This window comes from Colletotrichum orchidophilum (genome assembly GCF_001831195.1).
Source record: "Colletotrichum orchidophilum strain IMI 309357 chromosome Unknown Scaffold_21.1, whole genome shotgun sequence".
Lineage (NCBI taxonomy): Eukaryota > Fungi > Ascomycota > Sordariomycetes > Glomerellales > Glomerellaceae > Colletotrichum > Colletotrichum orchidophilum.
Genome location: NW_019172977.1, coordinates 258,957 through 273,943, shown reverse-complemented (window position 1 = coordinate 273,943; position 14,987 = coordinate 258,957). Strand labels below are relative to the sequence as shown.

General features: G+C 53.9%; 4 protein-coding genes across 4 annotated transcripts; 1 reads left to right on the top strand and 3 right to left on the bottom strand.

The window, feature by feature from the left end:
* Positions 1 to 3,347: 3,347 nt before the first annotated feature.
* CORC01_03526 (ATP synthase subunit C) lies at positions 3,348 to 4,254 on the bottom strand (the record flags this gene model as incomplete). Its single annotated transcript, XM_022615175.1, has 2 exons — positions 3,348 to 3,898; positions 4,149 to 4,254. The coding sequence occupies 2 exons, from the start codon at positions 4,252 to 4,254 to the stop codon at positions 3,348 to 3,350; spliced, it is 657 nt and encodes a 218-aa protein (XP_022478353.1).
* A 3,406-nt stretch (positions 4,255 to 7,660) lies between these two features.
* CORC01_03525 (heterokaryon incompatibility protein) lies at positions 7,661 to 9,628 on the bottom strand (the record flags this gene model as incomplete). The annotated part of the gene is made up of 1 exon (XM_022615174.1): positions 7,661 to 9,628. The coding sequence occupies one exon, from the start codon at positions 9,626 to 9,628 to the stop codon at positions 7,661 to 7,663; it is 1,968 nt and encodes a 655-aa protein (XP_022478352.1).
* A 1,546-nt stretch (positions 9,629 to 11,174) lies between these two features.
* On the top strand, positions 11,175 to 11,713 carry CORC01_03524 (uncharacterized protein; the record flags this gene model as incomplete). The annotated part of the gene is made up of 2 exons (XM_022615173.1): positions 11,175 to 11,177; positions 11,237 to 11,713. 2 exons carry the CDS (start codon positions 11,175 to 11,177, stop codon positions 11,711 to 11,713), a joined length of 480 nt encoding a protein of 159 aa, XP_022478351.1.
* Positions 11,438 to 14,185, bottom strand: CORC01_03523 (N-acetylglucosaminyl transferase component; the record flags this gene model as incomplete). The annotated part of the gene is made up of 5 exons (XM_022615172.1): positions 11,438 to 11,675; positions 11,884 to 12,143; positions 12,233 to 12,321; positions 12,373 to 12,834; positions 12,886 to 14,185. 5 exons carry the CDS (start codon positions 14,183 to 14,185, stop codon positions 11,438 to 11,440), a joined length of 2,349 nt encoding a protein of 782 aa, XP_022478350.1.
* Positions 14,186 to 14,987: the final 802 nt, after the last annotated feature.

Sequence of the window (14,987 nt, the reverse complement as noted above, 5' to 3'; positions counted from 1 at the left end):
GAGTTTGCCGAGACGTATGTGGTTGAGAAACAAAATCTCACCCGTATACATTCAAGCTAATTACGTACGTGGAACGAACAATGTCAGAGTGATGCAGAGGAAGCACCACTTACAACAGACGGTTGATAATGAACAAGATCCAACAGACTCAACTACACCTTGAGCAATCTGCTGCCAGACTACCTGAGGTGGATTATCACAGCACCTTTGATGGGTCGATACCAAGTCGCCAAAAGGTCTGTAGTAGGTTGTATGTAGACCGTATGATGTCCAATCGAGGCGAGAGGCGCGCGGGCAACTTGAATTGGGTAGTAGGATAGGCCATCGAGTCATTCATTGGGCCTTGAGGCTACTCTAATCACAGGCTTGCATCGTCTTATGGTTTTGAGAGACACCAAGAACCCTCAAGCGTAGATCAGTCTGCTCTCTCGTTGGCCCGTGTGGCGCAGAGCCACCTTGTTGGTTTGGGAGAGATGGTAGGGAAGACTCGAGTTGCCCGTCGTATCTCTAGACGTGAGTAATACTGGAGAGGGAGAGAGAGTACAGAGGTCGCAGAAGGTCTCGAGTTTGCGTCAACTCGTAGCACTCGAGCAAGCGGGTGACGATCAAGACCGGAAGAATTCTGTCTTGCTTGCCAGGTATTCGGACTACCACATTGTCAAGGGGGAAAAAGGCCGAGTCGTACGGCAATAGTACCCAGCTCGAGTCATCCCATACCGACGTGATAAGCTATAATCTAGCAGGGGCATCCACATCGGCTGGGTGAACTTGCGGGACTGTTCCCGACAGTTCCCCATGGGGGGCGGGGGCTCCGATACGATGCCTCGCGTCTCCCGTTTTCTGTCGGCCAACAACGTGACGACTGACGAGATAACGCCGTGACCCGTCATCGCTCCGTCGAGCCACCGCGCTCAAAAGGCGGGCCTTTATCCTTCTCCTGGCCGCATCTTGGTCTAAAGCTGCGGTTTGAGAGCTACCTGTTGCCATAGCAGTTCCGTGGTACTATATCTCCCCTTGATCCCACTCTGCGTCAGAAAGCGGGCAACCTTCTATTTCATTTGATATGAAAACATGCACCCGACTCAACTTTCAAATCAGCTACGTCGTCAAATCAAAACACATTCTCATCAACCATCCCAGAATTCTAGAAGCCGAGGACCAAATGCCCCCCTCTCCGTCCGTCCCGTTCTACCCAAAAAAGGCAAAGAGTGGGTCAAATCACGCGTTGGCATGTCTTCCCGTCCACTCGCTTGCGCAGTCTCCTGCGCGCTCGCCTCTGCACGGCGCCGTTACACTCGCCCACGCCCTCGGTTCTCCAATTCGTGACCAAAATGAGCCCAGGTCTCAAAAAAATCGAACGAGGTTCGCGTGAGGGGAAACCTGTCATTACCCTACAGCCCGGGGAAAAGGGAAAAAAAATTAATTGAATGGGAGGAAGGGATTACTTAATCTTTCCAACGACATCCCATCCAACTCCAACATCGGGCGCGCGTGCGGATGCACATCACGATACCTACCACTAATCCCGCAATACGGTGGATATGAAAGACCGCCATTGAAACGGTGATGGAAAGGGGATGGCTCAATCGATCGGCAAATCCATGATGCCATTACGCCAGTGGAGCCTCGAGCAGGCCAGAAATCCAATCCCGCAGCGGCCAGACTGTCGAAACCTTCACCATTGTACACTGGACCCGCAGAGCTGATCCCGAAAGGGGGCGAATAAACGGAAGGGGGGGAAGGATCGTGGAAGAGGGAAGGTGGGCACGCAACGAAGACAGATACCCGCGATAAGAGCAAGTTGCACTTTCTCTTTTGTCTGCTCGGATGAAACGGTGCTGATTGTTCGCGCTTGTCTCGTTTCCAAGTGGGAGCCGTCCCCTGATGGTCGGTCAGGCAGGCAGGCAGGCGCCTTACCACCCTGACGATTATGATCGAGATCGGGAGGGAGGCACATGCTCAACGAGAGGGATTGATCTGATGAGGCAGAGAAGGGAAAAAAAGAAAAAAAAAAGTCAATTGCGAGACTCAAAGGTTCTGATGGTCATTCACGTTCACATGCGTTATCCGATTTCATCTGGAGTTTTTTTTTTTTTTATCCTTTGGCTTTCTTGAAGCTTCCTCAAGGCTCCGTCAGGCATGTGTCAACAAGCTACGACGGCGAAAGTTTTCGTTGCGGTTTGAAGGGGGCATAAGGAGCGGGGGGGCCTACCAAAACAAACGGATACAGCCCGTCGGACGCACGACTCGGAGCCAAGCTTCGACGAGAAGGACATACGTTGAGTCGAGCGGAGGCGGAGACTCGGAGACCGAGCTTCCCTCCCCTTGCTAGACTGGGACCAAGCCAATGTTGGCAGCGTCAATGCCAGCAACGAAGTGAAGAGCGGCCTCTGTTGTCCAGCCGAGACTAGAGTAGTCACGATGCTCAAGTGAGAAGAGGGAGTGTGAACAGGAGATGCAAGAGCGGGGGTGCGAAGCGCCATCAGCTGTCTCTTTCTTCTATCGACACATCCAGCGGAGTTGCGCGTTCAATGGTGGTAACTACCCTCAATACTCGTGTGGCATCATCATCGTCTACGACAGCAAGCGGGCCTCAGGATAGGGAGAATCGAACGGGCGGGAGGAGATCCACTTCCGCATTCAATGGAGAGGGTGAAGTCACTGAATCGAACCTAGCCGTGAGCGAGCCCAGCAGAGAGTGAGAGGCGCAGGCAGGATAGGGCAGGATGACACGGGGTGGTGCGTGATGGCTCGTGGGAAAAAAAAATAACCCCATGGGGATGGATGCTGGCTTCCCGCCGCCAGGAACGGGACACACCCGCAAAAACCTACCGTGGTTGCCTAGGTGGCTCGAGTGAAGCTCACCCCAATTCTCATCTCACATTGGCCAATTCACCTCGACAGGTTCTCGGAAGCTTCAAGCTCTCGTCTTCCCCAGAGTGGAGATGGAAGTGCCTCGATGAAAGCTCTCGGGCGGTGAATTTTGCTGGTTGCCGAGACGCTGCGGCTCGAGATTATGGAGAATTTTTGTCACGAATCTCACGATACTTTGCACATTGCCCGGAATTTCATCAATTACCTCACATCAAGTCATCAAAGTCGGTGATCATGAGTTTGAGGTTTGTAGTATTTTTACAGAAAAAATTGTATCAGGGCCAGGAGCCACGGGGGTAGGCTGGCTGGAGCAAAAGATGGGGAGATGCAAAACTTTTTCGCTGGTAAGAGTAGTGCGTTACCTCGTCCCTGCCACAGACCAATTTCCATCTATACAACACAGCAGAGCCGTGCGGTCTATGACCTCTAATCGTCTAAAATGCCCACCATGCTATCTATCCCGTCTATTAACTTTAGCTCGCCACGCAGTATGGAGTGGATGAGGCTCCATTGCGTGACCATAGGCGAACCTGTCCCAACAGGAGGTGGCGATCAGGAGGGCAGAGCTCCGTCCGAAAGCTGTCTCCTCGCCTCTCCCCAGCTCGCCAGTGCGAAATAAATCGCTTACGTCTGTCGTATGTGTTAGCTCCGATGAGTCTCGATGAGAAGACGATGAATTGGTGATGACGTACGAACTTGGCCATGAGGGCAACCATGAGATCGAAAAGACCAATGGCCTCGACGAAAGCGAAACCAAGAATGGCGTAGGAGAAGAGCTGGCCACGGAGGGCAGGGTTGCGGGCAACGCCGTTGAGGAGGGCGGCGAAGACGAGACCGATACCGATACCAGCACCGGTAAGACCGATGGCGGCGGAACCCATACCCAAGTTCTTGGAGACCTCGACCATGGCCTGGGCGATCTCAGAAGAGTAGGCGCGCTTGGCCTGGACCTGGGTGAAGACCTTGGAGGACTTGATGGTGGTGGCCTGCTGGCGCTTGACAGCCTGGAGGGGGCTGGAGAAGCCTGAAAATTTCGCAATCGAATGTCAGAACGATCGTGGTTCTCTCATACTTCTGATGAGTTCTCGACGGGGAGGTGGGAAGGCGACGATATCGAACACATTGTTGATATCGAATCGGTGCCGCGAGGCCAATTGATGTGATTGCTCATTGGCTTCGTTGTCGGCGTCGGTCTTTTTTTTTTTTTTTCTTTCGATGCCTTTCCCGTTCCCACCCTTCGTCTCGTTCTCGATTTTATTTTTTTCACGACTTACCAGTGATGGTGCGCTTGGGCATGGCAGAGACGCGCACCGCAGGACGGGCGGCCTTGGTGGCCATCTGAGTGGCGAGTCTGGAGGCGAGGACACGAGTGGAGGCCATTGTGACTGATGTGAGGGGAGATTGTGGGATAGACGGTGATGGACTGGGAGGAAGAGAAGATAGGAAACAAGGACAGATTGGGATGGAGAGAGGTAAAGTGGAAGGAGGGAGGAGGAGAGAGAAAAAGCTCAAAAGCAGGTTCGGAAGGGAAAAGCTCTCGCTCAGGTGACGGGCAAGCTCGGTAGAGGGAGGAGGGCAGGGGCCCAGGCAACGGGACGGCGGAAGTTGATCCAGATGGCTCGGCCAGCTAGGCCTCAGGTTCCATACTCGAGATGGTGAGCCTGAGGCTTAGGCTTCTCAGGATGTGTGGGATCGGATCAAACAGGAGACGGGGAGACGCTGGTGAGTACCGTTTGTGTATTCACGTATTCTCGGTGGACCCGGCGCTGGGGACGGATTCGCAATGAACGAGGCGTCCCAATCAGGTTTAGACATTGACGGTCGTTGACATATCGTGGACCTCCATCCACCAAAGGGACCCAACACACGCCCTCGCACCGATCTCGGGCATTGTCGGGAGGCTGGGCGGCGAAGGGGATCCCTGGACGGGGAGAAGGGAAAGATGGTTGATCTTGGGGCCTCTGATCTTGCCTGAGGCGTTTGTACTTGCTGGAACTTGGAAGTGCCCCCTTGGCCAGGAACACGAATCATGAGGGGTGGGTTGTTGTGTCAAGGCTAAGGAGAACCCGCAAGGTTGAGTCCGTTACGGCCGGCTAATCGATAATCAACATGTAGGTATAGCATAAGCTCACTCAGTCTTTGAGACGACATGAGCACGCAATGCCTATGCTCCAAGCATCTTGGCTTCACGGAGACGGTGCTCGCTGAAGCTTTCGAGACAAGAGCATCGATGCTGTTTGGGACTGCGGAAACACACGGGTTGGATGGGATTGCCATGGCGAAGAAATTTTCTCGAAAAAGATTCCCTCAGGCATACAGCGCAAAGAAAAAACCGCCAAATGTCAGCTTTGATATCAGCCCGGTCATGGCTTGTGGTGACCCCCACCCGATACCGTCAAAAGCCCCCACTCTAAAGCGCCCGGGTCCAATCAGCCGCAGCCCTGCACTCACACGTGGGTGGACCCGACAAAATAGCTCAGGAAAAAAGCGACAACGCCAGAAAGAAAGTGGACACAATGACCGAGTTGGAACGTTGGTCCCAGAGATAAAAAGGGACGCGGTGAGACGGCTCGAAGTTTGAAGGAGGGAAATGGCGAATCCGCTCAGGTCCTCCGTCCGTTTTGTCGGTTGCGTCGATTTGCATTTCATGCCGTGCTCCCTCCCTTCATCTCCCAACCATTCTTCGTTCCTTTTCCTTCACTGTTCTTCCCATCTCCTTATCAAACTTTTTGTTTTTCGTTCGAGTCAATGCGGCCGCCAACCATCAGCGAAAGATGGGATGAAGTGTATCGAAGCGGCACTCACGCATGCCTTGGCCAGCTCGGTTTCGCCTGCTGTCTGACTGCAGACACCCCCTTTTCCTACACCCCCGACTGCAAGTGGACGAGTGTTACGTGAGATCCCGGCAGCACCCAGAAACCTGGCTGGCGTGCGCTTGCAATGGCAGCACTCCGAGGGACGCCGCAGTTTCTCGTCATTGGACAGCTTGGCCCTACCGATGGCCGACAGACGTGGCGATTCATCTGCCAATGGGAGGCGGGCTCGCTCCTTTTAGCCGACGTCCGAGGCTCCAGTGTCTGAGATGGCCGAGATGGGTGCGACCAAAACGCCGTAACCGTAATGTCGGGATCCACAAAAGGAGTATCTGCAAGATTGATTCAGCGTCAAACGTAAATCTAGCGTTTGTCAATCCCAGCTGTCGGTACGCGATACCGCAGGTCGCTCGAAATGATGTGTGGGTCCGCCATGTCTCGGAGTCGAAGTCCAGGTACCTTTTACGGTTGAACCTCAACCTTGAGGCGCCCAGGATGAGCCTGTGAGGTACACACATCCGTCCAACCATTGGGGCGAGGCCGACGCTGGATGAAAAAATTTGCTCCTCTCAATCCCAGCCAAGCTGCTGTTGCTAGTGCAAGCGCAAGCCTGGAGGGAGAAGAAACGCCGAAACACACCGTTGGCGCTCACCATTCCACGTCGCTGCTAGGTATTGTCTTCTGGTGCATGCCTGAGGCTCTAGAGCCTCAAAAATGACGCATCATTGTTGTCTCTGTCTCTGTCAGGATGTACGTCTTCTGCGTCAAATGCCAATGGCGTCGTCGAGGGCCTGGAAGCAAGTAGTTCGGCTAGAGCTTGCGCTTCCGAATCAATTGTCCTAGTCTGACATTCCGATTGTATCTGAAATTGGGCGTCTCGACAAAAAGCAACGGTTTTTGCTTGTATCGACGATCTTGATTCATGATGCCAACTGATAAGATTTGGACATTTGTTGAGCCACGGGGTCAGATGGCGTCAATTTGATTGCTCAATGATGGTGGTGACAAAAATTCCTTAGTTTGCATCAGAGGTTCTCTACCTCAAGCGGATAGGTTCTCTTACCCTACAGAGAAAGGCATGCCAGCGTTGCCCACTCTTTCATTCTTTCCTTCCATTGTTCTGGCAGTCCAGACAGGGTCTTTCTTCCTTCTCGCCTTCTTCTTGTCGTGTTGGCGGTTTTTGCCATGGCTTCTTCTTCTTCCCTTTCCATGTCTCCTGCCGATCTAAGACGCCTTAGACTGGCGCCGTCGGGCGGCATGTCGTCGCCTTAGGCTCTTCCTTCCATGCTTATTCCGCGGTGGCTGCATCATCAACCGAAACACCCGATGCCACCCAGCGCGCCGAGAATCGATGAACGGGCAGGAACGGGATCAACTTGAGATGCCACATGTCTAAAAGGTTGCACGCACACCTGCCACACATGCAAATCCCGGGCTCCCTTCTGGGATTGTGTTGAGGCATGAGAACAATCGTGGAAATAACCACCGAACGCGATAAGGAGGAAACTGCAGGCGAGCCGCGACCTCGAGGAGAATCATCGGCCAATTGGAATATACGCAGACACGAAGCTCGACGCTCATACGAGCACTTCGTGATTGTTCCTCTTAACCCTGGGAGCCCCCTTTGCGCCAACTACAAGTCGAACTCCAGGCATCATTGCATCGACCTCGTTTGCCAATGCAGATCCCGAACCAACCAATCATCCGAGCGAAGCTGTCGAGGCGTTCAACAAAGGAGGAAAATCTTTTAACCCCCAATTTCGATTGGCGTCACCGCGACGGTCCAGAGCTCTCTGCGACTGGTCCAAGCTCCTTTCCCGATTCGACTCATCACGGCCGGCGACTACTACTACTCGCTTTTGCGAACTGGCGGCAGTCGACCTCCCGATAATTTCCGCCGGGTCACATTCTTTCATTCCAACAGAAAGGACCATGGTGTCCATTGGATCTCGCATCTAGGGCATCGAAAGGTCCTACCCGCTGGGTGCCTCAGACGAATCATGCGACCTAGGGGCCATTTGTTCCAGTTCCTGCATCCGCCGACTTTGGGATGACAGTTCCCAATAATACATGTGGCGGCGCTTGGACTTCTCATCCCGCGCTGGAAACGCGCCGAGGTCTTCGCCGACGATGCTGACATTCTCGAACTGGCCGCTTTTCCATACGCCTTCATGGACAAGCCCGTCCATGTGCAACAACCCTGCGACGCGGACATCCCCATAACCCAGATCCCTGGCACAGACTGCATATCTGCTAAATCGACCGACAGTCTCTCGTCCCTCACGGTCATCGTGAATCCACGTGCATGACAAGTTGTCAACGCAAACCGACACGTTCCCCGGCTCCTCGAATGAAAACCCACTGTACTCGTCTGCCTCGGGAACTAGATATATGTGAAGCTCCCGGTACTCTTCTTTCCTACTTGCAACGCCTGCCGTGACGTCGTTGTACGGGAGTTTGGCGAATAATTGTTCGACTGCGGGACCCTGAGGCCGCTCGGGGTTTTCCAGATCTTGTGTCCAGAAAACAAATGCCACCTGTTCGCACGACTTGTGCCCTTGTGACACGTTGAAGACCGTGTATGGCCATGGCTTAGCTGCAACGACTGAACCTGGATGACTTGCCCTTCTTGCCTGACTATCATATTCGCTCAATACGTCACAGAGCTTTCCTAGCTTCAATGCGGGGGATTCCAAGGAGTTGTCAGCCATCTTGAGACTTACTGGAAGGCCGATTGGGTTGAATCCCGCCATGGACTCGTCGTGCATCTCCGTAATCAATGGCAACACTCGCGAAGACGGTTTCTGCGTCCAATTTGGTGTCCACGAAGGGATCGAAATGTGCTCGGGGTTCTGCTTTTTGGCCATTTGATCGCTGACCTTGTCGACGTGGAAGGACCTCAACAGCAACGCAGGAAGCCCAAATTTCTGAGCAATCCACTGCGCCATCTGCATGTACGCTTCTCTCGTGGACATCGTGTAGTCTGCCACGATCCCGTCACTCTGCGCGCAGGAGATGAGACCGAACACGGCGAACAACTTGTCCCTAGGGTCCGTCGCATGACTGTTCCGCGCCAGGTCCAGGAGATGGAGCAAATCACTCGAGTCCCGATAGGCCGGCGCTCGGAATTGGAGGACGGACGGCAGTTGAAGCACGTTCAACAGCCGCGGTTTCTCCTTGGTATTGATGAGCAGGCCCAGATCCGCCAGCCGCGGAATCTGGAGCTGAGACCACGGCATCTCGAACTTTCCGCAGATCAAGGTCGCTCGCCTGGCCAGCGCCACCTCCTGAAGGATCCAGACTCGCGAGAAGTACCGCCGCGTGAGCAGTGTCTCCAACGCCCGTTGGAGCGGCAGCCGAGGCAGGCCCGGATCTGGATGATCCATGAAGCGGAAAAGGGCCTCTTCTTCGGGAACCGGTTCCCCGACGTAGACCAGGACGCGCTGCGCTCGGGAGTAGATCTGTGGCATCAGGCGTACCTGGTGGCCCCTCTCCTCGATGTCCTGCTGGTTCATACAGACGGCGTCGATCCAGACGACCCTCAGCGCCCCGCGGCTCCTGACGCGCCGTAGCGCCGTCTCGCAGTTGGCCGTGACGAAGAATGGGCGGGAGTCGAGGGTGATGCGCTGCGTCCACTCCATCATGCCGTCCTCTCTCGCCCAGGTATAGGAGATTGCATCGTAGTCTATCATGCTAGACGTGCTGCTAAGGGAGAGGCTGCATCTGATCGGGTCGCCAAACTCCCCAGGCTCCAGGGTGAGGAGCCGAATGTCCGTCTGGAATATCAGGGGTTGATAGACAGAGTCCGTCGCTGGCTTGTTGTGTATTGGTGATGTTTCTTCGATGTCAACTTGAACGGAACCGCAGCTGAGGCAGCTGGAGATGCCGCCGCTGATGAAGGCGTCTAGGCGGCGGCATGACGGGTTGTGCCATTCTGTCATGGTTGGTTGGAGTCAAGTTCCTTAGTCTCTTGGTGAATTTTGTACGACCTTGCTGGTTCTGGGTATGATGAGGTTGATGCGAGATTTGAATGGCCAAGTATTAGGCAGCATCTAGGCTGCAGGTGAGATGAGGTCAGTCGGGCTGATCATGCAGAAGCATGCATAACCCCCAACATCTGATTGGCAGCTTGCCTTTCACCGTTGCAGCGTGTTGACTCCAATACACCACTTCTGAACAGAGACTGAAGGGAGAATTGTCTCTACTGATGGGCAATCATATGTTCGTTGCTGTCATAGCAATTGACTACAAGCTGCCAAGCAACTTTGATGTCGCCCCATCGAGTAGCGGGATGGACACGCATTGTACAGAACCTGTGTTTTGATCGCAAAGAACTAGTAGGTGGTTAATGGCTTTTTTATGGCATGTGACTATGACTGGAAGAGCAGACAGTCATCAGCAATTCCGGAATGGGGCTTTCTCAACATGTAGTCTCTTGCTGTGTTCCTGATTCTCCTGGCGGTTTCGAACTAGCATCACTTCTTTTCGTACTCGTGCGGGAACCACCATTGAGTACTGGGCGACGAGAGCTTGGAAGCGGATCGTGCTCTGTTTTGCAGCCGCGTACGGAACAATGAGGTAGAATCTCTGAGTACTACTTCTGGGAGAGAGTTGAGATGCTGTTATCAAAACGACGTCGATGCAACATGACAATATGAAAGAAAGACTGTCCTATTATCCGGCCCTTATACATATCAGTCCACCTCTTCGGTGAAATCCATGACTGAATTCTAGCTTAGGGGCAGATTATCCGTTGGCAGGTACAAGGGACAGCTAGCTCGAATCTGGATTGTCGGTTCCGCACATTGGTGCTGGCATTCGGTGATGTAGTGTCTCCAGGAAACCACGCTGAACAGATCCTTGACTGCGTTTGTACTACAAATGTCACGGGTTGCACCGGCATGTCAGCTGGAGATCAAGAAGAAATGGAAATCTAGAGTATCATTTCGGCGAAGGAAAATGGTTCAGCCATACATCTCGTCCTCTAGGATTCTCAATCAACCCACAAGAAGCCTCTTGAGAGGTCTTATGACTAGCAAGCAGACAGACAGGGTGCAATGCTTCGGTATAGACACAGATAGCACCCCCGGCTATAGTTTCTACCTTGCTCTCGCCATCATCACAAACTTGCCCCGTTCTAGTCCAACGATACACCAAGAAGAAGGTGGCATCCATCCGTCCGTATCCCCCGAAATCCCTCCATGTCTACAACTTCTCTTCGCTCCCCTTCCGATCATCCCATCCCATTCTTGCCCTGAAACCCGCATTGTTGAACCATAGGATAAACACCTCAATCGAATCTGTCCCCTGTCTCGAGGGCAAATCATAAGATCACGACTTTTCCCCTCCTCCAACCATACTCCACTCCCCTACAAGCCCTCTCTGCTCCCATCCACCCGGACTGTATGTGTTCGAAAGCCATCGATATCAGCCAGTCTCTGACAACCCCATCTCCCTCGTAGCATTCAGAACGACTCACTCAAAGAAATGGTAAGCAACCTCACCATGTCCAATCATCCAAAACCTCAACCCCACTAGCAAAAACCAAGAAATCCACCCTCGTACTCCACGCCGCCACCTCTCTATCTCTGTCTCTCGCCTCCTCCACCTCCACCTCCTCAACCTGGACCTGCACCTCATCTCCCCTCAGTCCTGGCTCCGGCATCACCCGCGGCCCCGGTCCAGGCACCGGCCACGCCTCCCTCCTCTCCATCTCCTCAGTCTTCACAACCCTCTACGGTCCCTTGCCCCTAACTCTCGGCCCGGAACAAGCCCGTGTCGCAATGTGCGACGGCCTTCTCTTCGGCATCTGGAACGGCCACCCGCACTCCGTCGGAGAGAAGCCAGGGCTTCGAGACATTGTGGTCTCGCAGGATCCGGGGATGGAGAGGACAGAGTGTCTGGGTTACGTGGGCGGTGACGACAACGACGACGACGATGATCTGCGGTTGAGCTACATGTTTGATCTTGGGGAAGATTCTTGGGCTACTGGGGGCTTGACGGAGGTCAGACGGTGTGAAGGTTGAAAAATGTGGGAAGCTGTGCAGTAAAATAATATCACGATGCACGGGAGACAACGTTGATCAAACATGACAAGTACTGGAAGGAGACATGTGGATGCAGAATAAACGTCAAAAAATTTCATTTCTAGTGATGATACCTCGGCCTCCCCCCGCCACCTATTCCTGTGGGATACCTCTTGCCGTTCATCACAAACGGCACGGGCTTCCTGCTGGGTTGCACAGTCGTGATAGCGTCCCACATCTGACGGAAGCTCGCGCGGCGCGCGGGGAGCATGCTGTACTGCAGACTGTACAGGTTCTTGCGATTGAGCGGTGGGACGAATCTGCCCGTCAGCAGGCAGAGCACCACCGTGGGCGAGAGGTAGTGCTTGCGGATGCGGTTGCCCATCTGAAAGTACTGGTGGAACATGGCGCGGAAGGTGAGGGGGATGGACTAACGAGCGATTAGAACCGATGCTGTATTACAGAACAGAATGGTAACCACAGGGGGTAACCACAAGGAAGGCAGAGAGCACAACATACCTTGAGGTAGATTACAGAGGTTGGTGGCTCGTTGGAAGTATTACTAAGTCTATAGTCAAGGGTATCTCGAAGTTCAAAACGGATGCCGCCTGGTCTGGGTTAGCCAAAAATTATTTCCCTGGGTATGAAGTGGTTTTCACCTGGTAGTCGCCTAGGGTCTTTGACCCGCAACATCAGCGCAAAAAGGGGAAAGTGGTTTAGACAAGAGAGAAGTGTATCAAAAACAGCCTTTAACGAAATGATGACCATCCGTGCAACTGCAAAATTCAGGTAGAACACGACCACGGTCGGGAGGAGGAAGAAAAGCAGGGTGAAGAGGATGGTGCCCACGAGGAGCTGGTCCAGGTCGTAGTCGCACGAATCGATACGGTTGCGGAGGACGTTGTGCTTCTTGCCGCGAAACAGGTGGAAGAGGGAGATGAGGATTGTCAGCTGCCAATGGTAGATCCGGGCGGACGCCAGGTAAAAGGAATAAATGTGGACGGTCAGGCTGGAAAGCAGGTCGGAGAACATCGCAATGGGCATGCTGGCGCCGGCGAAGCTGGAAAAGCCGATGAACCAGATGATGTGAGGCAACACTGGCTGGAGAGTCGCGATGCAGTCTGTTCGAGTCAGTAGTGTTTCGCGCCTGTTTTCGGAATAAGGAAGCTCACTTGACCAGTAGTCAATGACCCAGAGAAACAGGTCTCCGAGGAAGAGTGCCAGCTCGCTATTCAGCTTCAAACCCGCAGGCCATCCCATTAGCCACGATATACTTCGTTGAAGTGCCTCAACGGTATAAACCCTCAGAAGCTCGCTGATTGCGTTGGCAGCCCATTCCGCGTTGTCAATGATGTAGGACCCCAACGCAATGCCGATGATGACATCGTTAGCGACTAGCCATAGGCTGTTGTAGAAGCGTATGTAGTCAGGGTGGCTGGTCGTGACGCTCTCCCAATCATTCTTGCGCTGTCGCAAAGTCGTGTACTGCATGGGCCAATAGCAAAACTGCTGCAGCCGGATCTCCACTTGTTGCGCCGTTGCCGATATGTCCTTCAAAGCCAGGTAGTCATCCTTCAGTCGAAATTCCAAGACTTGAAGGAGTAATTCGGCGACCGCCCTGTGGCCCATGAGCATGTACACAAACCCCCATTGTATCAGTGGAAGCAGGTAGAAGATCAAGAGGTCCCAGACGAAATTCCGCATCGTTGTCGCATGCTCCACCACTCGCTCCGAGACGCTCAGGGATCGCTTGGGTCTGGTGCCGATCCGCGAGATATTCTTCTGCAATAGCTGCTCGAGCTCCCAGGACCAGTTGATTTGGTTCACAATCTTTGGCAAGGCTCTCTCTTTGGGCGACGGAGACCGCTTGATAATGGTGTGTAGTTTCAGCTTTTCCACCAATTTCCTCTTTTGCTCTTTCACCTTCAATTCCTGCCTCTCTTCTTCGGCCATGTGCTCTGTGGGTGGCAGACCCGGGGCCTCCTTGTTTCCAAGCGCGAGCGAGATGGGGTTCAGCGAAATGTACTGCATTCTGCTGGGGCGTGGTCGGTCGTAGAGTATAATCTGTATGCTGAGGGCCTTTGCGCACGCGATTCGAGGTGCCCTTGCGCCGGGTGGGGTGGTGGCGATGAAGAGGGAGGGATCGAGTACTACGGCTTCGCCAGGGTTCGTCAAACCGAGGACATGCATCGCGTTGTGTCCGCATCGTTCGTAGATGCTATTCACGGGGTGAGGGGAGTTTCGAAAGAGGGTGCCGATCTTGAGGGCGAATTCGACATGGCCGGCCTGTGGGTTGGTCAATTGCTGAAAGAGCAGTCTTTCTAGGGGATAGCTGACATCAACATCGTCGAGAATGGCCACGACGAAGACATCCAGGCTCGAGTTCCTCCATCCCACGACGACGCCAGGTAGGTCGGAGCGCTGGATGTCCGTCGGCCAGAATATCCTCATTAGACCGTCATTTTCTGGCATGTCAGCCGAGGGCAGCGCGGGAGACGGCGCTCAGAAGGAGCCTCTCCGTCGCAGCTGTTCCCTGGCCGAGACGCCAGCTCCGGTGGATCGGGGATGCTGTGTCGAGTCCGTCATTAGCCAGATGCCTCTTCCAGTTGCGCAACCAGACATGTCTCAGCGGAGGGGGGTTCAAAGATTTTCGTCGTACCAGGTTCGCCTCCTTGGTGGCCAATCGTTCCACGGGAATGAAGATGAGGAGGTAGACGAAGGTCAGGAGCGCGAAGCCTTTGGCAGCGCGTGTCTAGATATGGATGTTAGAGTTAGAAACCAGACGGCGCATTCGCAACTGGGCTGAGGGAGGATCCTCATACAATAACTCCGTAGTCCCAGGCAAAAATGGCAAGCTCATAGAGGCGTGTGACCAGATCCCATCGAGCGGTGATGTAGCCAGCTACGAAGATCCCAAGGCTGAGAACCGAGAGGGGGTGCATAGAATCGTTATTCCCTTGGACAGTGCATGCCGAGGCTTGTCGCCAAGGAGAGATGTTGGTGCGTCGGGGTGTGAGGATCTAGATTGAGCGTCGGACTGCGGACTCGGCGGCGGCGATTGCGGGACAAGCGCGGGGAGAGGAGGGGGGAAGCTAGGAAAGGATCGTGGGGTCGCAAACTTGACTCGACTCGATGTGTCTTGGAGAGCTTTGGAGAAGGACGAGGGCCGGACGAGGACCGATTTGGTGCGAGGATTCGAATCTGTTGGTGTAGCACCGCAGTTGTGTCGTGTTGCTCTGCGCAGATGTTCTGGAGGGGAGGAGAAGGAGGGACG